At 34.7% G+C, this 24,960-nt stretch overlaps 1 protein-coding gene across 3 annotated transcripts in view; it reads left to right on the top strand.

The window, feature by feature from the left end:
- The first annotated feature begins 221 nt into the window (after positions 1-221).
- Positions 222-24,960, top strand: part of LOC18437824 (RNA helicase, ATP-dependent, SK12/DOB1 protein) — a 41,042-nt gene continuing 16,303 nt past the window's right edge. For 2 of the 3 annotated variants that reach the window (XM_088873330.1, XM_088873331.1), the window contains exons 1-11: positions 222-817; positions 1,334-1,639; positions 2,424-2,684; positions 2,805-2,873; positions 4,102-4,189; positions 5,453-5,796; positions 6,593-6,700; positions 7,167-7,268; positions 9,517-9,717; positions 9,931-10,041; positions 10,356-10,423. In XM_088873330.1, the coding sequence (XP_088729456.1) occupies positions 683-817; positions 1,334-1,639; positions 2,424-2,684; positions 2,805-2,873; positions 4,102-4,189; positions 5,453-5,796; positions 6,593-6,700; positions 7,167-7,268; positions 9,517-9,717; positions 9,931-10,041; positions 10,356-10,423 (1,793 nt within the window). In that variant the 5' untranslated portion in view covers positions 222-682. Of the gene's footprint in view, positions 818-1,333; positions 1,640-2,423; positions 2,685-2,804; positions 2,874-4,101; positions 4,190-5,452; positions 5,797-6,592; positions 6,701-7,166; positions 7,269-9,516; positions 9,718-9,930; positions 10,042-10,355; positions 10,424-15,703; positions 18,824-24,960 lie in introns of those variants that run through there. The other variant, XM_088873332.1, reaches the window with a different exon arrangement.

Genomic DNA, 24,960 nt, shown 5'->3' on the forward strand with positions numbered 1-24,960 from the left:
GTTATATGAGTTTTTAAAGCGATATTTTGCTTTTTTATATAAGACCTCGGCTTCACAGAAACCAAGAATTAGAATCCAAGTGCCTTAGAAAAAGAGGAACAACTCATCACACCCACAGACGCAAGAATAAACGGTGACTGTGGGGCCTTAGGTTTCTGTTCCGTAAAAAGGAGTCCGTCCGGAACTAATTTATTCTTTTTGGGCCTCTCACTTCTCTCCTCGTTAGAGAAGCAAACCATGGCCCTTCTCTCTTCCTCCCGCCTTTTTAAATCCACCTTTCTCTCTCTTCAAGGCCGAGCTTTCTCTCTCTAGATATTTTCACAAGGCCAAGCTCTCTCTCTCCATTATTTTCCATTCTGTACGGCCAATCTCTCTCTCTCTTAAGGCCAAGCTTTCTCTCTCTAGGTTCTTCTCAAGGCCAAGCTTTCTCTCTCTTTTCAAGGCTAAGTTGTATTCTCTCTATCTTCTTCACGGCCAATCTCTCTTTCTCTCTAGGGCCAAGCTCAACTGTTGCGGTTGCTTTTGCATTCTCTCACATCTCTATTCTCTCTCTAAGGCCAAGCATTTCTAGAACACACTCACTCTATTTCCTTATATTCAAGGGTACTTGTTTTGGTCCTCCTGGTCTTGTTTCTCTAGAAATTCTCATGAGATCGTCGTCAATTGTGCTCCAGAACCAGCAATGGAGAGGATCTCTCCGGCAAATGAGATTGCTTTTCGTGTCAACTTCACTGGATACAGTGGTCATCTCAGAGTTGAGCCTCTTCCACCATTTGATCGACCAAATGTGCTAAACTCGCTGTCTAATCTTGTCCTGGTTAGTAAGCTTTATTGCACTGCTCAGCATCGCTGCAACTAAAAATGTCACTGAATTAGGACAGAATTTATTTGGATTTGTAGAAATTTTTGTTGATATTGAGAGCTTTGATATTTGATTAAACTTCCGTCGACCCACTACTCGGAATTTCTTTGCCATTCTGGTCAGAAGTTCAAAATTTATCTCTGTTTGTTATTGATAAATTAAAAAAGGTTTGAATCATGGCGTGCTATATGAAATCCCATTTTTTGGTTCTGCATTTGGTTCAACTGAAACCAAAGTCAGAAAATTCAAATTCTAGTTGTTTCTATGAAATTGAAGCTTCAAATATCAGTTTCCTAGAGATTCTTGAATTTAGGATTTGAGTTTCTATTCGAGGCTGGAACTCCAAAGATGGGTTTTCCTGAAGATTTATTGAATTTGGGGTTTTGAGCTTCATTTTGAGATTGGAACTTCGTGAGTTTTTTCAAGATTGCATGAATTTAGGTATTGTGATTGATGTCTGAAATTATACAGGCCCATGCATTGGAGCCAGAGGATGTAGAAACCATTAAGAAGGATTTGGAGGATGATTTCCTCTTTCCTGAATTGGATAGTGATGAATTTTCACCAGAAAAGTGCGGTAAACAGTGGGATTTTGACTGGTTTAATAAGGCGAAGGTGCACCTTGAACCATCAGTGCCAAGGTCAATGGTGGTTCCATTGTGGGAACTACCTTTTAAGCGCAGTAAGAGGGGAGTTGCAGAGAATGAAGGCAAAATGAATGAGTTTCCTCTTAAATGCCAACTGTCTGAGAAGACATGGATCCCGAATTCACAAAAAGTACCTTAATTGCATGCTTTTACCTCTTCGCCTCCTCTCTTTCTCTTTCACTTATCTTTGTAATAGGAAATTTTGAATTCTGAGATTTGCAAAATGGATGTTGAGTTTCTATGTTGTCTGTAGTATTTAGGCTATGGAGGAGAATCTAAAATCCATTTTGAAATTTCAACCCAAAAGGAGCAAGTCCATGTGATATTCTGAATTTGATTGTTTGTTTCATATGCGTGTCTTTAAAAGTTTAAAACTCTGATTTTCACTTTTTTCGACCTGATATGCAAGCTGAATTTGGGCCAAAAATGATGAAAATGAGCTCTTGTTCTTTTAGATACAGTTTCGTTTACCAGCATCTACACATTGGTCAAATTAAAATTTTATCGGAAACCTGAAGATTTGGCATCTTTTAGTTGCTTTCTTGAAATTTTGCGCATTGGTTTTATGTAATCTTAAGTAAATTCCTTTAAAAATGAAGAAACTTGTTTTTGAATCTTCATGATCCCCACTCCCACAAAAACTAATAGATGAGTCACAACGATTATCCATTGTTGCTCAGAACCCAGCTATTTAGCGATAGTGCATTTTAATATCGTATCGAATCCACATCCAAGCTTCATCTCCTTTCGAAGAAAACTCTTTTTTTTTTTTATGGTTCTCTTTAAGAAAGAAGCTTGCATCACCCATCTTTCCAAATATTGGATCCTAATGTGTAGATGGTGAATAGAGAATTTATTCTTTCGAAGCTTTGTTTTTTGCATCGCTCACTGACCTTTGCTCTGTATCTTTCTAGATAGCGTTAAAAGAATTAATGGAAGGAGCTCAAGATCCCTCTTCTATGCTGCGAATGCCTGGTCCTGCTAAGGACTTTGTTAGAGGTAGCATCAACAGTCGCCCATTTCATCCTGGTGGTTTAGAATTTTCTCAAAATCCCGAACAAAACATACCCGAGGGTGCTTGCAATGGGGAGTGGGTGCGTGAAGTTCTTGAGGGTGGTCCAGCTCAGGAAATTCCTCCTAGCTTCAAACAAGGATTGGATCTTGGCAGCCTTAAGGTACATATATGACATACTCAGGACTCTACGTTTATGTTTAATTTTGTACATATATCGTGTAGTGACAGTAGTTTTGTTCCGCTTTTATTATAATATTAATTAATCTCTATATTTGTGAAGGAATTTTCATGCACATGGAAGAGTATCCAGGAACAAAAATCAACGCAAAACTCCTCAGATGACAATATGGTATGTTCTTAAAATAGATTCAGTACAAACCTTTGTAGCTTCTCTCTTTATAATGTGTATTGTTTAAATTATTTACTAACATACTTTATGGGGGGCTTAATCCCGCACTTCCACTTAATGATAATTTATTTCACATCGTCTTCAAAGAGCTCATGAGTGAACTTGACCCACACCCTTTCGGATTTTCGAAAAAGGGCGCTGCTTTGTTCTCTCCAGTAGTTCCTCTGCTCGAAGCAATAACCTGAATGCTTCTTTTAAGGGCCCAGATCTCTTTCTTCTGTGAGGCTGTTTTCTCTTCTTTCTCTATTGGTTTTGAGTTTTGCCCATAAAATTGTCTATCATGTTCTGTTAAGGGCCCAGATCTCTTTCTTTTGCTAGGGTGTTCTCTCTCTCTCTTCCTCTATTGCTTCTGCCATAAAGTTGTCTATGATATGTATTATGTCACAGGAATAAAATTTCATTTTTTATAACTAATTCTCTAAACTTTTCTTATATTTATGCTGGCAGTTTACCTCATGCCAGAGTGGGATGTTCCAAGTACATTTTTAGTTTGGGCTGCATATTGATTAAAATTCCCAAGTTCTTATGTCAAATCAGTGTTTAAAAATTCCCTGACTCAGGTCAGGACTCGTGCGGTTCAGCTTGCGTCAGAGGCCTGGTGAGTCCAGAGGTAAAACCTTGGGACTTGCCCCTAGGTGGCGGTTTTTAAAGAAATTATTAATTTTTTTGTTGGAAAAATGATCAATCTGTCTCGGGACCTGATAGGGTCAGATTGGGTAACTTGGGCGTAAAAGCCTAGCTATTCTTAGCCCTGGCCTATGTTTTTAAACAGTGTCCAATTGTCAAGAGCATTAAGGGTCATTCTCAGGAAAAAAAAAAAGAAAAATAAAGAATGCAAGATCCCTTGTGTGGAAAGATGCTGGTAGTCTTGTGTTACTTCCAAGAACTTGGATTTTTTCGCGAATGACTTGTACCATCCGCACACCTGCCCCTTGCTAATTTCTTCGGACCTTATCCCATAAATTGACTAATGACCTTACTTTTACTTTTATGTCATTATTATTATTACTTATCTTGTTCTCAAGGAAGCAGTCCTTGATATTTGCGGAGGAATTCAAAATGCAATTATTAATTCGATTTGAATGCCGGTGCAGCAATCAGTACATGTTGACAACCATTATGAATGCCTTAACTTGAAACTTTTGATATGTTTTCTCTTTGTTCACAGAATAGGTTGTCTGTGCAATTTGATGATTTATTTAAGAAAGCTTGGGAAGAAGATTTTGTGCAAAGCGAAGGTGATGAAGAGAGCGTTGGTAAGCAATAATTAATACTAAAACTTTCTTGGTATTGTTTTAGCTGCACGAATGTTTGGCAGGGAGAATAATTTGAGGATTGATGATTGGTAATAGATTTCATAAATACTAGAATTATCCTTATTTTAACTACGGGCTACTTATTTTGTATTTCTTCTTCCTAGTGGATATATTGATATTTAACCATTAAGTTGTACTAAGGAAAGCTCACATATTCAGGTTTTTTACAACTATATCTGAACATTTGTGGCTTGATAACTTTTTCTAGGAACTTAGCGTCCATAGCATTTCAGTTGTGGTGCTCTGAAATACCTTGCTTACTTGTAATATCTTTTACAGTTAGTAAATCAATTTAAGAAAGAGCCAAGCTGAATGTAAAAACATTCGTGCCAAAGATAAGAAATATCAGAACATGTCATGGTTGCCATCTAAATTCACAGAACCTTTCGACTACATTGATGATGGCTGCTACCACTCCCTATTCAATGTAGTTATTGCTTAAGTTGTCTCATGTTAGCCTTTTCCTGTTGTCCTTTCCCTTCTGTACCAAGACTTGCTCACTTGAGACTGCTTTATGACCCTACATAATTTGGCTTCGAATGCTTTGGCATTATATTTTATTTTGGTTGTTGTTGATTGTTGAATGAATAGCACACAAAGTAGGATATTTTTCCCTATCATACCTTGTTGTACCGTTTCAGGTTTTACTTGAGTGTTCCCTTCTACTTACTCTCATTGAGAAAGATCATCCTCATTTTATTACTTTTATTCACTGATAACCTTCTATGAGCCATCTTCCTCATAGAAAAACCTTGGCCATCCATGCATTCTGATTAGGCAGTTTATGATAATTCCCCTTTTCCACTTTCTATTTAGCTTTAATCCTTCCTCATATATGTCCATCTAACCTAATCTTTACCAAAAACCTTTCCTTGTATGGATCATGAACAGTTTGAATCAACATAACCTGATATGATGGAGCGCTTATCTATTGAGAGTGGGGCTTGGCTTGTGGGAGTTCTTTTTTCCCTTTTGACGGTATTGAGGTTGGAACACTTGTTGATTGGCCTCATTTCGTAAAGTTATTTATGGATTGAACTGTATTATTGCTTCTAACTACTTATTAGACTCCGATATTTAGGAGAATCTTTCTCTATCTTTGTGACTGTGAAGTGGTTCTCAAATTTTATATTCATCTATTTGTTTAAAATGTAATTTTCTAGCTCTAGGGTTCCCAGTGATAGAATGTTGTGTTTTGTTTAGGAAATTCTGTAGAAGCAGATTCAAATATGTCAGGATCTGAGGGTGAAAAGGAGGATGAAGTTGCAAGTACTCCTGCCAGGTCTGATTCCATACTTTTGGATGAGATACTCCATGATCAACAGGAAGAATCAAAGCCAGATGAAGTTGCAAGTACTCCTGCCAGGTCTGATTCCATACTTTTGGATGAGATACTCCATGATCAACAGGAAGAATCAAAGCCAGATGAAGCTGCAAGTACTCCTGCCAGGTCTGATTCCATACTTTTGGATGAGATACTCCATGATCAACAGGAAGGATCAAAGCTAACGATGGATAGTGAGGCCCATGATCGACCGCATAAGGAGGTATGGTATATATGCTAGTTGTTTCCTTTTTTACATGAGTAGATGATATTTTGTGTGGTGCAGATGCAACTTGAATATAATGAATGAAAGTCCAGATGCCTGTTTCAGTTGACACCAATACTTCTAGAAGTTATCGCCCTTCCTTCTTGCACTGTTTCTCCTGTATCACCATTAATACATATAAATCTTTCTTGTCATCCAACTGTTAGCGCTCCTGACTTGGGGTGTATCATGTTGCATACCTGCCTTTTCAGAACTTCTAGTAACTGCTGTGAGATTTTTTTGCATATCTCCACTCCCAACTTTGGGTATATAATGAGTGCACACCTGCCTTTTCAGAACTTCTATGATCTTCTGTGAGATTTTAATGTGTACCTCCTTGACCGTTAGTTGTTCTAACTTTTACACCTTCTCTCTGGATTTCTTCTCCGTAGAAGTTTCCATAGGATTATTTATTTCCTCTTAATTATCTTCTTTTTACCTTGAATTTACTGATCTTAAGAACACCCTTCGTGAAGCCTTCTAGTTTTCCTTTTGCAAAAGCTGACATTGTTTATATTTGGTTATTTTGGGAGCCGCTCGATATCCATCACCATTTCTCACAAAACTTGCTGTACTTGGTGTTGTAAACTTTTCGGGAATTTTAAGAGCAAAAACCAGTTCTTAGTTCATTGCACCATATGTTTCTATTCCATCAACAGGCCACTCTTGTTTGTGGATTGATTTTTTGTTTCATTGTCAGTGATGTTAGATATATGTGCTTTTCATTAATTTAGCAGACCTTGATTTTGTGCAGGCTTGGGCCCTTATTGGAAGGACCGAAGGCATCTCAAAAAATTGTCATCAACTTTTCCCAGATATGGCACTTGAGTTTCCTTTTGAATTGGATAAATTTCAAAAGGAGGTAGGTTGAGTTCTGCACTCTTCCTGTATCTTTATCTAGTCCTAGAGCTTCTTAATAGTTGATACACATCATCTGGAGCAGCGTTCTGAAGCTTGAGCTCAGTTGCCGACTCAGTCACTGCCAAAATCGAGTCAACTAATCAAGTGAAATAGTTAACTTGGAAAACTTGTGGTTTTTTCAAAATTTCGTGCGAAGAATTAAAAAAAAAGAAAAGGAAATGAAGTTCCCATAATGGGATGGGAATCAAACTCAGCTTTGTTGTCTACCCAACTGGAGAAGATGATTTACTTGTTTAATCAACATGAAAAACTATATGCAAGGAAAAACTTGTATACATCCTGAGTTTTTCATTTATAAAACTCGCCAATGTAAGGTTATGACCCATGCTATATGAGTATTGTCGACCAATGAAATTTAATATATACTGATATTGTTACCTTTGTTTTTTCTCACAATGTGAAACCAGGCTATCTATTATCTTGAAAGAGGAGAATCTGTCTTTGTGGCTGCCCATACTTCGGCTGGAAAAACGGTTGTTGCGGAGTATGCCTTTGCATTGGCATCAAAAGTATGAGTCTCTTAAACTTTTTAACCTCTATTTCCTACTTGTAAATTGTTTTCGCCCTCCATTATGATAGAGGAATTGTATAACTTGCTTCTTTGCCCCATAGTTTTCATTAAGATTCTTGACTATGACTCATTTTCTTATACCGTAATGCTTTATAGTGTCAAAAATGTTCTATTATATTTCCTGATATAGTGATATTAGCTCCATGGATTGGGAAGGCAATCAATTGTCAAACTGTTACAAGTTGGTTGCGGTGTTACCTTTACTCTGCAGAGGATTTTGAGTGGTGTAGGGAGTCTAAAATTTAAGATTTAGGTAGTCCCATGTTTAATGAGCATGTCTTTGATCTTGTTGTGGTTTCCCTTCTCAACGTTAATCAGTTGTTTCTCTGTGATGTACTAACAACTACTTTGAAGAAGGAACATTTTATAATAGAAATGTGACATAAGGATTACACCCTTTCTTCCCCCCTTACTAGTTCCAAAAATATGCTTTGAATGTTTTCCTCCTATTTACTGGATACACCTCTTTTGACACATCCCATTTAACCATGAATGCTGAACAGTAGAGTTTTTTGAGTCAGAGATTTCTCGAGTATCTTCTTGGTTTTCGCTTTGAAAATTAGTGCAGCCATTCTAAAGCTAATAGAATATTTTATCAAAACTGGCCTCAAGTTCCTTCCATGTATATGCATTTTAATAGAATCTCATTTGCTTCAAATAGAAATTAACTGTTGGCAAACAATATTACTTTTTGTTTCATACTGTTTCGTATTGCGAATGCACTTGCAAGTGATTCTAGTGCAATACAGGCATTTCCAATATACCTTTGGGTTGGAGACTAGATGTAACTTTAAAACAGTGCTACCTGGACACCAACATGGGTGTTGGTATTTAGTATATGTCTAGGTGTCTAGTACGTTGGGCCAAAGATCCCGTACATGTCTAGGTGTCTAGTACGTTGGGCCAAAGACCCCGTACATGTCTAGGTGCTAGTACATGGGGCCAAAGACCCCGTACTTCCACAACATGTCCGTATGCTGTATTACTCTATAAATAGTTCATATACAGCAATTCCCAAAAGTAAATAAAACAGCTTGAGTGACCTAGATGACAGCTGTGCATTTTAGAGTCATTGGAGAAAGACGTCTAGGGTTCAATTATCCAGTTGTGCATTAAGATGCCAACTTTTTACTTTGTTAAAAGTTATGTAGAATATATACACCAACATTTTCATAAAAACATGAGGGCACTTGATGGAAGTGGCGATGTTGCACTAACAAAAGGTCATGAGATTCATCCCCTACTGCCTCATTTTGGTGATAATTAAGGGAAAAAAATGGTTTTATTGATTAAAAAAAACGGCACTAAAAGTGTACATGGGTGGAGCTTGAACCCATGGCCTCACAATGATGTTTGCCCAATCTACCGCTTGGGTACTTCATCTTAAGTGATAAAAAAATGGACAACACTTCTATAATAAGTGTCAATATGGTACTCAGAGTTGATGATGTCACCTGACACATACGGTCACGTGTCAGGTCAGTGTTTAGTCTGTCTACTCATGCCTTAGTGTTGACAAGCGATACCAAAGCCCATATGAAGTGTCTAGTGTCGAGCTAATACTGTGCTCAAATATTTAAAACTTGGCATATTATTAATTTCTTCATTGTCAATCAGTGTTTATAACCATTGCAGGAAAATATTTGAACCAACCCTACCTGTTATGGAAAAAGTTTATATAAGTGCGAGGCTCTAAACTATCAAATTAGGGTTAACCTAAAAAGTTTCACTAGAAGAGGTTGTTTTGATGCCCAAAATCCTCAAATTGAACCTCTCGACCTCAAGATGCATGGACATGAGAAAAAAATGGATTTCAAGTTTTTGAAACAGTGCATCTTGTAATACATTTTTGGACCGTCAATTTTCAAGATTTTCATATTTTTACAGATCTGCTCGATCTACACTATTTTTGAAGCTTTAAATTTTATAATTAGAGATGAAAATATATTTTAAGGCTATCACAAAGATTTCTAGTATTGAAACCACATTTCTTGATACTATTTGAAGGTGGGCTTTACTTTGATTGTTTAGAGCCTCGGCCTTATACAAACTGCACCCACCTGTTATTCATTTGCTTTTTGCATGCTAGAAAGCCTTATTATTGTCTACTTTTCTTTTACCATGATCTCCATCTGACTTTTTGTTTTTTTGCCTATTATTATTATAAATACATGTATTTGATGCAGCATTGCACTCGAGCTGTATATACTGCTCCTATAAAGACCATCAGCAATCAAAAGTATAGAGATTTCTGTGGAAAATTTGATGTCGGTCTCCTTACTGGGGATGTGAGCTTGAGGCCAGAAGCTTCTTGCCTTATCATGACCACTGAAATTTTAAGGTCAATGCTATATAGAGGTGCTGATATTATACGTGACATAGAATGGGTAAAGGAGCTCTTTCTCATATGGTTTCTGGTTTCATTGATCTCTCTGTTCTTTTCTTTTCTTCTAAGAAGGCTGCTACTAGTTTTTTATTTTTTATTTTTTAAATAAAATAAATTATTAGCTATTTTGTAGGCTCACTTATTCAAATAAAATCAGCACTTTCTTGTAGATATTTCTGATTTGCGGATGTCTTGACATTATTTGGTGAAACAGGTTATATTTGATGAAGTGCACTATGTAAATGATGTAGAAAGAGGTGTTGTATGGGAAGAAGTCATTATCATGCTTCCTAGACATGTCAATATAGTCCTACTTTCTGCAACGGTAAGGGGATTTTGTTCATGTGAACCATGGGATATATCTAATTTGGTTTTGTTCTTTTGCTTGTGATTTTCCTTAAAATTTCATAAGCTAAGTCATTTTATCATTTTCTATGTTGATTTGTTGTTTGAAACGCCATATGGAACTGTCATTATCTGGCTGCATATCTATCACATATTCATGCATTAGCTTTGAACTTCACAATCCTTTTTTTCTTATCACAATCCTTTTTTTCTTATCACAATCCTATATTTACATATTTTATGGTCTAGATGGAACATCTGATACAACTAGCCAGGTGCTCTTTGACATTGCAGGTGCCAAACACTATAGAATTCGCGGATTGGATAGGCCGGACAAAGAAGAAGAAAATTAGAGTTACTGGGTAAGATTGGAAGAATTCTGTCATGAGATTTTTTGAGATGGTTTGATGCTCAAACATCTATGGAACTTTTATGTTACTACTCATACCCTGATTATTTATTTATTTTCTATGTTATCATCAGATTCTTTTTATGCTTATCTAATTGGATTCGACCAAGTGTTAGGAATGTTCACTCCTTGCACTGCCTTAGCAGCATTTTATTTCTTGTGCGTACCTGAACCTCAGAAGTCGAATTCTCCCTGAGAGTGGGCTTCTACTTAAAATGGTCAAATTCTATGCCAAATTTGCTTTCTTTGAACTAATGCCATGGCCCTCACCCATGCTAGACAAAGCCGGAGGCTCCTTGGCAGCTTGAAGATCCCTTTCCTACAGACTGGGAGCTTTTGGCTCTTAGAAAGGGCTACCTCATTGTGTTCATGCGTGTTGATGGATGCTATTTCTTTCTTGCATTTACGTAATTTTGATTCTTAGTGCTTAGGCAACAATTTATTTATTGAAAACAAATCATTATTGATTTTGTGAAGGGAAACTGTATGTGTTGAGAGCAAGAGTTGAATTGCTTACATATGTTGCAATGCGCAATATTTCTAAAAGACAAATGCACATGAGGCTCAAGAATCGCTGTCTTAAATTTGGACCATGAAACTGGAATCAGTTATTAAAACCAGTTTGATGAACAAAAAATTAAAAAAGGCCAAAAAAAGCAACAGGTTGATTATGATATCCATGTAGTCAGTACCCCTAGCAGACAAAATTGTATGTTTTTTTAAGTGTTTTGGACACTTTTGGCCAAAAAAAGTCTTAACTTATATATATATATATATATATATATATATATATATATATATATATATATATATATATATATATATATATATATATGAGAGTGAATTCAGTACGCCCACTAGCTGACCGCTACAGTAAACGCCAATGGCCCAGATTGAATCTGGGCCGATTTGACGGTCACGACCTCTTTTCTTGTTTGAATTTTAATTTTTTTCTATTAATCCAAATCACTTGAAATTTTAGGTGTACGTTCTTCTCATCAAGGCGCACCTAATAAAAATATAAAAAAAATACTCCGCAAATTATTTTTTGACAAAAATACCCTCGCAACTTTACAGTGGTACTTTGGTCAATTTTTTTCATGTAAAATATTTTTTTTATATTTTTCGAAGGTTCCTAGTTTTTATGTACACACGCTCCAAATTTCAGATCATTCCGATTTGTAAAAATAAAATAAACTTCAAACACTACCGGACATCCAGGATCGTCAGATCGGTCCCGATTCATTCTGAGCCGTTAGTGTTTACTGTAGCAATACGCTATTGGGCTGATAGGATATTTTTCCTATATATATATATATATATATATTGTAAGTTTGGCTCTGATACCAAAATTAAAGGAAATCAATAATGTCAAAAGTCAGTTACAGAATAAAGAAAAATTTCTTTGTACTTTAAAACAAGAGATTAAATATAAGTATATAAAAGAACAAATAAATAATCCTTTGATTCAATAAAAGATTCAAGCAATCCAACAACAAATAGAAACCTCTATATGCAGTGAGCATCCTAATGCCTTTTGGGAAAGGAAAAAGCACAGTATTAGTCTACCATATGAACAAGGATTTGATGAAAAACAAATACCTACCAAAGCTAGACCAATACAAATGAACACTACTTTATTAGACATGTGTAGAACAGAAATTAATGACCTACAAACAAAAAAGTTAATATGACCAAGCTCTTCACCTTGGAGCTGTGCAGCTTTCTATGTCAATAGAAATGCTGAAAAAGAACGAGGAGTTCCTCGATTAGTTATTAACTATAAACCTCTTAATAAAGTTTTAAGATGGATTAGATATCCTATCCCTAATAAAAAAGATTTATTAGATAGAGTAGCCAATGCTTGTATCTTTTTCAAATTTGATATGAAATCTGGATATTGGCAAATACAAATTCAAGAACAAGATAAATATAAAATAGCATTTAATGTACCATTTGGGCAATATGAATGGAATGTAATGCCATTTGGTTTAAAAAATGCTCCATCAGAATTTCAAAAAATAATGAATGATGTCTTTAATGTTTATTATCAATTCATGATAGTTTATATTGATGATGTTTTAATCTTTTCTGAATCCATAGATCAACATATCAAACATATTAATACTTTTATACATGCAGTCCAGAATGCTAGATTAGTTGTATCGGCAAAAAAGATAACTTCATTTAAAACCAATATTAGGTTTTTAGGACATATGATTCATCATGGCACCATTATCCCCATAGATCGATCCATACAATTTGCTGATAAATTCCCTGATCAGATACTAGATAAGAAAGAACTTCAAAGGTTCTTAGGATGTTTAAACTATGTAAGTGATTTCTATCCTAATCTTGCCATAGATGCTAAACCTTTACATGATAGATTAAAAAAGCATGCTCTACCTTGGACAAATATTCATACTAAAGCAGTTCAACTAATTAAACAAAAGGTAAAAACCCTTGTTTGCCTTTCTCTTCCACATCCTAATGCTTTCAAGATAATAGAATGTGATGCCTCAGAAATAGGCTTGGGTGGTATTCTCAAGCAACGCATTGATAATCAAGAACAACTGCTCAGGTATACTTCTAAAGCCTGGAACCCAACCCAGAAAAATTATTCTATGGTCAAAAAAGAATTACTTGCTATTGTTCATTGTGTTACAAAATTTCAGAGTGATATTCTAAATCAACAATTTCTCATAAGAGCGGATTGCAAAGCCGCTAAAGATATTCTGCAAAAAGATGTTCAAAATCTCGTTGCAAAACAAATATTTGCCCGCTGGGAGGCTATTCTGTTCGCCTTTGATTTTACCATTGAACACCTTCTCGAGACTTCCAATTCTCTTCTTGATTTTCTTACCCGTGAATTTTTGCAGGGGGGCAACACTGACGCCAACGACGAAGAATCACCATTTTCACTTGCACTACAGCTCTTTGAAGCTAATAGAAATAATACTACTCTATCACATCCACCTAATCTCATGGGTTCTCGTAGCAATTCTCGCAACAAAAAACGCCTACTGAATATAATACCATTTGAAGGTGAATTCTCGCCTTTGGCAACCCTTTCACCTTCCAATTCTCCTATTCACCAAATTACCTACCCAGAAGCTAATACATCGACTCCTGCTTATTCTCAAGCACAGTCTAAATCCAATCAGAGGCTTAATTTTCCTAGGTCTTCATACATTGAAAGAGCCTACCTTATGGATATCACTATTGATGATCACCATATAAATATGGATCCCATCAAACTTGTTCCATTATACTTAATAAACCATTTGAACCCAACCAATAGAGTCAAAACCAGAGAATATTATGAAGCCATTCTCATGGAAGCAGGATCCATATCTGTTGTCCATTACTACCAACAAAATACTAGAGTCATTGCTTACTCCAAAATCCAGATTAAGAAATTACTCTCTTATGATAAGTGGGGTTGCAATCCTGCTCAAGGAAAGAAATTACATAATCCTGATTTTTCATATAAATATTATAAATATGCCGAATATATAGAAGCCTGGCATAAAATGTTTTATTATCAAAATCCAAATAATATTCATAGCTGGTATATCCAGTTCAGATTACCTATTTTCGAACGATTCCCTAACTGGTTTAAAAATTGGTTTTTAGTTTGGGGATCAACAACTGCAATTTTACCTCCTGCTTTCCAAAAAGTGCAGGAACAATTTGTGCAGTTCAATAATAGTGATAATAATATTGACAATCACCTATACTTTGTGGCACTATACCAACTCCCATGGATTATGAAATGGGAATATACCATCTCTGTTAATAATACGGCCGATCATACCTATATTTCCAGACTGGGAAAAACCATCTCAGTTAAATGGTGGGACATCTTTAATATGGATCCCACAACTATAATTCCCAAAAGAATACCTCCACAAAAACCTATATATAACCCAGGTCCAAGTGGCCATAATACAGCCAATACTTCATTCGATTTTCTCACATATTTACGCAATATGCTCCAATCAAACCCGAATGCTTCTAAAGAAATGCTGGAACAACAAATGAAAGAGATCTTTGCAGAAGCAGGAAGAAAACCGGTCTCATCAGATGAAACCGTACAATCTTCACCATTACACACCAATAAATACTTCCCACTTGAAGAAACTGATCCCGAAAAAGAAGAGGATGATCCAGAAGAATGCAACCAAAGACCATGATTATGATGCACCGACAAGACTCATACCTGCCGAACAAATCACTATCCTCACCGATGCATAAGACGAAAAGAAGCCGACAATCTCCTGTAGTCACCGACAGATGAGACAAAAAAGTTACTATTCCCACTGATATACAAGACAAAAAAGCAACTGTAGTACATAGGAAACGACAAAGCCACCGACACAAGACGATAAAAGAAATACTATTCCCAGATGCCGTTTTGTCCTCACTCCCGACCAAGAGAATATTCTTTTTCCTTTTTACTTTTGTCTTTTGCTTTTATGTCATATCCCTCTACTCTATGTCTCTTCGTGTTCTTTTCCTTCACCCTTACCTTCGCGACGAAAGCACCTCCCTTAGCTTATAAAAGGCAGTCTCCTGCCTCCAAAACATCTCAGGTCTCTCCTCGCTTCTTCCCTTACTCTGCTCTGCTCTCCCTCTTCTCTACTTCTCTACTTCTCTGCTTCTCTGCTTCTCTTCTCTCTCTCTCTCTCTCTCCCCGAAGATACTCTGCTCTACAACAGCTATCCTGACCTCATAGCTCATGAATACCAGGTCACAATAGTTCACTTTGATTTTCAGGTTCTATCTTTCATCCTTTTTCTTTATACCTAGCATGTGTGATTGTAATCTTCACTCTCTTCCTTCCTATTGCCCTCAACACTGGAAACTATTTTCCAGTTATTGCATATGTAAACAGTAAGTGTGATTTTTTACAGTTTATTTACATATAGTTTGTACCAGTTTATATACAGTCCGATGCTTGTAATGTTATAAGTTTGCCTCTCTTTTCGATGTACTTGTACAAATTGTTATAAGAATGAAATATTGATGTTATGCAATTTACAATAGTGTTTAGTTTTAAAATAGGGGATTTCAACCACACACAGTGGTTAGTGATAGATATATCAATCCTACTCTTTATCTGTATAATTCTATTTTGTCTCAACTTTTACAAAATCTTACAAGAAATACTAAAATATAACAGTTTAATATTTACATACTTACTCTAAAATATATATAAATGTTTTTATAGATTCCGCGGCGTTTTGGTATCAAAGCCGCGGCCAGGAAGAGCCGAAAGGACAAGTCTAGGCAAAGTACCCGCCAAGGCCAGGAAGAGCCGCTTAGGGGAACACGTTGGACCCTTGATCGTCCAGATTGTCATTATCCGCAACCTACAGATGGCAACTTTAATTAGGAATCTTAAAGGTAATACTGCAACTCAACCTCAGACATTAAGGGTTAAAAAAAAGGAACAGATTATTATAAATGATATTGAAGATCATATCCAAAATTGGAATATTCCTAAGGTACCAATAAAAGATATTTATCAAAAAGGATCATTTAAATTTAAATTAGGTTATGCTATAAAAACCGTAGAAGAAAGTCTATCCGTAACTTAGAACCAAGAAGACTTTCAACTACTATCAAGAAAAATTATTGAAAAACATAAAGAGAATAATTATAAATATTTGCACATTGGGTTAATTCAAATAGCCATTAAACCTTTAACTCGACTAGGGTTAAACACTTCTGTGCTTGTATGCCTAAGAGATACAAGACACAATAACTTTGCAGATTCACTCCTAGGTATGGTAGAATCCAACCTATGTAGTGGACCAATATATTTCAATTGCTTTTCAAATTTTTCCGTTTCTTTAACATATCCAAACATATTAGATATATTATCTATAAATTTGAAAACTCATGGATTTAATATGATGCATGGTTCTCAGAATTTAGCAATAGTATATAGAATTTATTACAAAGTAATGAATACCCTTTGTCCAAATATTATGGAAGTTGATAAAAAAGATCAAACTATATTATTTCAAACAAATATAGAAAAATCACATACAATTGTACCCAAAACAATTACTTGGTCCGATATTATTCTACCTCAGTCTTGGGCATTACAACATGCAAACCAACCCCAAGAAGCACCTAGAAATAATGTTCCAAACCAAATAATTGAACATCCAGATGGAAATATTGAAATAAAATTCCAACAGTCTAGGGTTAAGGATGATATAGATATTAATAGGAAAAGAAATAAAAAACCATTAATACCCCCTAGAAAATCATGTCATACTACTCCTGATATCATCATACTTCCTTCTTCTTCACAACCTACACCATCTTCAGACTTCCAATTACAAGGAGTAAGAAGAACGGCTGATCATGTAGTTCTTCCTACATATATTCCTGAACCCAATGTAGAGGAATTTAAATACTTACATTACAAATAGAAGATAATACAGAAGAAAAAATAAATACCAATAACATATATGATGATGAATATATAGCAGCATATTTAGCCGCTAAATTAGAAAGAAAAAAGAAGAAAATTAATATTGATTATCTTAAAAAAGATTATCTTTCTTCAGAAAATCAAAATATTAGAAAATGGTATCTTCAAACCTTTCAACCTAGATTAATAGAATTACTGCATAAAAAATATAATAAATTTCTCAAAAAAGAAAGAGAAACAAAAGGATTTTTTATATGGTTAAAAGAAATATGTATTCAATATAAAATAAATATTCCTTCAATTGATAATCTTCAAACTTTAGAAGAAAAAACATATATCAGCACAGATGGTACTACTACTGCTAGTACACACCCTCCTGAAAAAGGTATAATACTCGAAGGAGTAACTCCATCAAATAAAGGAGAACCACCACAATCATTATATGATATAATTGCCACACCATATAAAGTTTTACCCAAAGAAATAGGTAAAAAACAAGAGCTTATTCCCCATATTGTGGAACAAAACAATTATACTAATTTATATATGCAGTCTTTAGGAAAACAAGCAGAACGTATAGAAAGATTAGTCTCGAAGGAGGTAACTCCTTCCCTTCCTAAAGCAGTCCTGTTCAAACCACCTCCAGAGTTGAATAAAGATAAATTTCATATTGGTGAAAATAATAAAACCTTAATGGATCAATTAATAGCCAAATTATCTCAATTAGACATAAAAGGAATTCCTTCTCCCAAACTCAGTATTCCTACACCAAATATACCTGTTCCATTACCAGAATCTTCAGATAAAGGAAAATCCAAAATACTAGAGCAGGAAACAATGATGCTCCAAGAAGTAGAACCAATTATAGAAGACAACATTCAAAACCAAGAAAATACTTTTATGGATACTACACCTATTGATATAAACAGGATAGCCTATGGTAAAACTTGGAAACCAATTACAGCTTTACCATATTATAAAAGACCTACACCTGTTGATGTCCAACTTGAAGAAGATGCTATACAACAAGTTGTTTCCTATTCAGGAAGATCAATAGTTAATTGGACAATAGATAGTTTATCTGAATTGAAAATATTAGATGTCATGAGACACATGACAATGTTTGCATCTGCAAACAAAATGGCAGGCAACCCAGACCAAGAGGTTGCTAAAGCAATAGTTAATGGATTCACTGGCTGGTTAAGAGGATGGTGGGATTTCTATGTTGATGATGAAACCAAAAATAGAATTCTTACAAATACAAGACAATGGACTGCCGAAAATGAACAAAATCAAGAAATAATTTATACTGAAAGTGATGCGGTAAACACCTTAATATATACCATTACACTTCATTTTGTAGGCAGTACAGCATTATTAGCAGCAAGATCAGAAGATCTGCTATCTAATCTTCGTTGTCCTACATTATCCCATTATAAATGGTATAAGGATGTCTTTTTCTCAAGATTATTAATACGAGAAGATTGTCAATTAGACCACTGGAAAGAAAAGTTTATTGCTAGTCTACCTTACTTATTTGCAGAAAAAGTCAAAGATAGACTTAAAAAGAAACATAATGGAATTATAGTATATTCAGCTTATACACTTGGAGAACTCTCAGTAGAAATATGTGCTGAAGGATTAGCTTTATGTACTGATCTTAAACTCAAAAGACAGTTAGATAAACAATAAATTACCAAGCGTAAAGAACTTGGTGATTTCTGTGAACAATTTGGATACCATATAGATAGGAAAAATATGCCTGAAAAGTTATATAAGAAAAAGAAAAAATATAAAAAAGACAAAGATAAATCCAAATCAAATAAAGTACATAAACAATATAAAAAGTCTAAACAGAAATTTATAAATAAATTTTCTCCAAATACAAAAAATAAAAAGAAACTTCCAGTATGTTATAAATGTGGAAAAGTTGGTCATTACAAACACCAATGCAAATTAAAAAAGAAAATAGAATCATTACATTTAGATGATTCGATCAAATCAAAATTATACAATATAATCAATTACGATTCAATATCTTCAGATTCTACTGAATCACAAATAGACCATATTCAAAAGGATGATCTCTTATGGACAGAATCATTTGATTCTTCAGATTCTTCAACAGACACAAAATCATCCAATCAAATGAAAGATACTAATTGTAGTTGTCCTATACCTATACATAATCTTCATATGCTCACTCAAGAAGATAATTTGATATTAGATATTATTGAAAAAATTACAGATCCAGAAGAAAAAAGATCTGTAATCACTAAATTTATTACATTAGCTAAAACAAAAGCAAAGACACCTCCAATTAATAAAACACCTGATGAATACAATTTTGCTTCTATTATGAAAAGAGTAAGTGAACAACATACTTCTCAACATAAAGAACCTTCTATTTTCGACTTAAAGCAAGAAATCAAAGAAGTTAAAAAAGAAGTATATCAATTGAAAAATAGGATCAAAACTTTAGAATTACAACATCTATCTCAACCAGAGACAGATACAGATGAAATAGAATTCGATCAGCTTATGACATATGATCCTGATCCACCAGAAGATATACCAGAAACTTCAGAAGCCAAACCACATCTGATAACCATTCCCTCTGTTAATTTGATAGATAAAATTATGATTCAAAAATGGTTTGTTCAAGTCAAGATAATTGTAGCAAAAGATTATAGTTTTCAAACCTCAGCCTTAATAGACTCAGGGGCTGACCTTAATTGCATCAATGAAGGTTTAGTACCTTCAAAATATTTTGATAAGACAACTCAAATCTTAAATACAGCAGACGGTAGTAGACTCTTTATCAATTACAAATTATCTAATGCTTCTGTCTGTAATAACCACCAATGTATTAATACACCATTTATTATGGTCAAAGGATTAAGTCAAGCAGTTATACTTGGAGTCCCATTTCTTATACTACTATATCCTTTATCAATAGATCGAACAGGAATATCTTCGAATTATCAAAATGTACCAATACACTTTGATTTTATTCATAAACCAAAATTAAAGGAAATCAATAATGTCAAAAGTCAGTTACAGAATAAAGAAAAATTTCTTTGTACTTTAAAACAAGAGATTAAATATAAGTATATAGAAGAACAAATAAAAGATCCTTTGATTCAACAAAAGATTCAAGCAATCCAACAGCAAATAGAGGCCTCTATATGCAGTGAGCATCCCAATGCCTTTTGGGAAAGGAAAAAGCACAGTATTAGTTTACCATATGAACAAGGATTTGATGAAAAACAAATACCTACCAAAGCTAGACCAATACAAATGAACACTACTTTATTAGACTTGTGTAGAACAGAAATTAATGACCTACAAACAAAAAAGTTAATACGACCAAGCTCTTCACCTTGGAGCTGTGTAGCTTTCTATGTCAATAAAAATGCTGAAAAAGAACGAGGAGTTCCTCGATTAGTTATTAACTATAAACCTCTTAATAAAGTTTTAAGATGGATTAGATATCCTATCTCTAATAAAAATGATTTATTAGATAGAGTAGCCAATGCTTGTATCTTTTCCAAATTTGATATGAAATCTGGATATTGGCAAATACAAATTCAAGAAAAAGATAAATATAAAACAGCATTTAATGTACCATTTGGACAATATGAATGGAATGTAATGCCATTTGGTTTAAAAAATGCTCCATCAGAATTTCAGAAAATAATGAATGATGTCTTTAATGCTTATTATCAATTCATGATAGTTTATATTGATGATGTTTTAATCTTTTCTGAATCCATAGATCAACATATCAAACATATTAATACTTTTATACATGCAGTCCAGAATGCTGGATTAGTTGTATCGGCAAAAAAGATAACTTTATTTAAAACCAATATTAGGTTTTTAGGACATATGATTCATCATGGCACCATTATCTCCATAGATCGATCCATACAATTTGCTGATAAATTCCCTGATCAGATACTAGATAAAAAAGAACTTCAAAGGTTCTTAAGATGTTTAAACTATGTAAGTGATTTCTATCCTAATCTTGCCATAGATGCTAAACCTTTACATGATAGATTAAAAAAGCATGCTCTACCTTGGACAAATATTCATACTAAAGCAGTTCAACTAATTAAACAAAAGGTAAAAACCCTTGTTTACCTTTCTCTTCCACATCCTAATGCTTTCAAGATAATAGAATGTGATGCTTCAGAAATAGGCTTGGGTGGTATTCTCAAGCAACGCATTGATAATCAAGAACAACTGCTCAGGTATACTTCTAAAGCCTGGAACCCAACCCAGAAAAATTATTCTATGGTCAAAAAAGAATTGCTTGCTATTGTTCATTGTGTTACAAAATTTCAGAGTGATATTCTAAATCAACAATTTCTCATAAGAACGGATTGCAAAGCCGCTAAAGATATTCTGCAAAAAGATGTTCAAAATCTCGTTGCAAAACAAATATTTGCCCGCTGGCGGGCTATTCTGTCCGCCTTTGATTTTACCATTGAACACCTTCTCGGGACTTCCAATTCTCTTCCTGATTTTCTTACCCGTGAATTTTTGCAGGGGGGCCAACACTGACGCCAACGACGAAGAATCACCACTTTCACTTGCACTACAGCTCTTTGAAGCTAATAGAAATAATACTACTCTATCACATCCACCTAATCTCATGGGTTCTCGTAGCAATTCTCGCAACGAAAAACGCCCACTGAATATAATACCATTTGAAGGTGAATTCCCGCCTTTGGCAACCCTTTCACCTTCCAATTCTCCTATTCACCAAATTACCTACCCAGAAGCTAATACATCGACTCCTGCTTATTCTCAAGCACAGTCTAAATCCAATCAGAGGCCTAATTTTCCTAGGTCTTCATACATTGAAAGAGCCTACCTTATGGATATCACTATTGATGATCACCATATAAACATGGACCCCATCAAACTTGCTCTATTATACTTAATAAACCATTTGAACCTAACCAATGGAGTCAAAACCAGAGAATATTATGAAGCAATTCTCATGGAAACAGGATCCATATCTGTTGTCCATTACTACCAACAAAATACTAGAGTCATTGCTTACTCCAAAATCCAGATTAAGAAATTACTCTCTTATGATGAGTGGGGTTGCAATCCTGCTCAAGGAAAGAAATTATATAATCCTGATTTTTCATATAAATATTATAAATATGCCGAATATATAGAAGCCTGGCATAAAATGTTTTATTATCAAAATCCAAATAATACTCATAGCTGGTATATCCAGTTCAGATTACCTATTTTCGAACGATTCCCTAACTGGTTTAAAAATTGGTTTTTAGTTTGGGGATCAACTACTTCAATTTTACCTCCTGCTTTCCAAAAAGTGCAGGAACAATTTGTGCAGTTCAATAATAGTGATAATAATATTGACAATCACCCATATACTTTGTGGCACTATACCAACTCTCATGGATTGTGAAACGGGAATATACCATCTCTGTTAATAATACAGCCGACCATACCTATATTCCTAGACTGGGAAAAACCATCTCAGTTAAATGGTGGGACATCTTTAATATGGATCTCACAACTATAGTTTCCAAAAGAATACCTCCACAAAAACCTATATATAACCCAAGTCCAAGTGACCATAATACAGCCAATACTTCATTCGACTTTCCCACATATTTACGCAATATGCTCCAATCAGACCCGAATGCTTCTAAAGAAATGCTGGAACAACAAATGAAAGAGATCTTTACAGAAGCAGGAAGAAAATCGGTCTCATCAGATGAAACCGTACAATCTTCACCATTACACACCAATAAATACTTCCCACTTGAAGAAACTGATCCCGAAGAAGAAGAGGATGATTCAGAAGAATGCAGCCAAAGACCATGATTATGATGCACCGACAAGACTCATACCTACCGAACAAATCACTATCCACACCGATGCATAAGACGAAAAGAAGCCGACAATCTTCTGTAGCCACCGACAGATGAGACAAAAAAGTTACTATTCCCACTGATATACAAGACAAAAAAGCAACTGTAGTACACAGGAAACGACAAAGCCACCGACACAAGACGATAAAAGAAATACTATTCCCAGATGCCGTTTTGTCCTCACTCCCGACCAAGGGAATATTCTTTTTCCTTTTTACTTTTGTCTTTTTCTGTTATGTCATATCCCTCTACTTTATGTCTCTTCGCGATCTTTTCCTTCACCCTTACCTTCGCGACGAAGGCACCTCCCTTAGCTTATAAAAGGCAGTCTCCTGCCTCCAAAACATCTCAGGTCTCTCCTCGCTTCTTCCTTTACTCCGCTCTGCTCTCCCTCTTCTCTACTTCTCTACTTCTCTGCTTCTCTGCTCTGTCTCTCTCTCTGTCTCTCCCCGAAGATACTCTGCTCTACAACAGCTATCCTGACCTCATAGCTCATGAATACCAGGTCACAATAGTTCACTTTGATTTTCAGGTTCTATCTTTCCTCCTTTTTCTTTATACCTAGCATGTGTGATTGTAATTTTCACTCTTTTCCTTCCTATTGCCCTCAACACTGGAAATTATTTTCCAGTTATTGCATATGTAAACAGTAAGTGGGATTTTTTACAGTTTATTTACATATAGTTTGTACCAGTTTATATAGTCCGATACTTGTAATGTTATAAGTTGGCCTCTCTTTTCGATGTACTTGTACAAATTGTTATAAGAATGAAATATTGATGTTATGCAATTTAAAATAGTGTTTAGTGTTAAAATAGGGGATTTCAACCACACACAGTGGTTAGTGATAGATATATCAATCCTACCTTTTATCTGTATAATTCTATTTTGTCTCAACTTTTACAAAATCTTACAAGAAATACTAAAATATAACAGTTTAATATTATATATATATATATATATATAGGGTGTGGTTTGTTTAGAGCCGAGGCTCTAAACAATCAAATTAGAGCCCACCTTCAAATAGTGTTGAGAAATGTGGTTTCAATATTGGAAATATCTGTGATAGCTTAAAAATATATTTTTATCTTTAATTATAAAATTTGTGTAAAAAATCATGTAGATCGAGCAGATCTAGGAAACCTTGAAAATATTTAAAATTGACGGTCCAAAAATACATTACAAGGTGCACTATTTCAAAAACTTGAAATCCATTTTTTTCTCATGTCCATGCATCTTGATGTTGAGATGATCAATTTGAGGATATTTTGGCATCAAAACAACCTCTTCTAGTGAAATTTTTGAGGTAGGCTCTAATTTGAGTGTTTAGAGCCTAGGCACTATATAAACTTTTTCCATATATATATATATATATATATATATATATATTTAAAGGGTGCGGTTTGTATAGAGCCTAGGCTCTAAACAATCAAATTAGAGCCTACCTTCAAATAGTGTCGAGAAATGTGGTTTCAATACTGAAAATATTTGCGATAGTCTTAAAATATATTTTCATCTTTATTTATAAAGTTTAAAGCTTAAAAAATAGTGTAGATCGATAGATCTTATGAGAACTTGAAAATTGACGGTCCAAAAATTTTAAAATTTATTACAAAATACATTAGAGCTTCGACTCTATATAAACTTTTCCCATATTTAAAAACTCCTCTCTTTTACTGATGAAGTTAGGGTGCATGAAAACCCCAAGGGATTTTCTTGAAGGAAACGGGGCTTTGGGGTTTTCCATTTCATGGATGCTCCAAGATGCTCATCTCAGCCAAATAGAACATATTGATGTCTGTCTGAGGCCTTCAGCTTTCCTATGCACCTTCATCAATGGTCTTTGTGTCTTGAACCAAGTAAGCCTCTTGAATCCTTGTTTGGGATGATCACACTCTTCAGTTTGGTAATATAAATCAATGTTGAAGTTTCTTTCTTCAAAGAATGGCATGTTTGAAATCTATTCCCACTCTTATCTTCTATTTATAAATGATCGTTTCAAAGACCTATTTTGTGACTGTTGTTTTTTATTTTATCATTGTGCTTCTTATGCTTGATCAAGCTCAGCTATAACTTCTTATTTTGTGATTTTAACATTGTGCTTCTTATGCTTGATCA

Source organism: Amborella trichopoda, chromosome 8 (genome assembly GCF_054954075.1).
Source record: "Amborella trichopoda isolate Santa Cruz 75 chromosome 8, AtrichopodaSantaCruz75HAP2 v2.0, whole genome shotgun sequence".
Taxonomy (NCBI): Eukaryota; Viridiplantae; Streptophyta; class Magnoliopsida; order Amborellales; family Amborellaceae; genus Amborella; species Amborella trichopoda.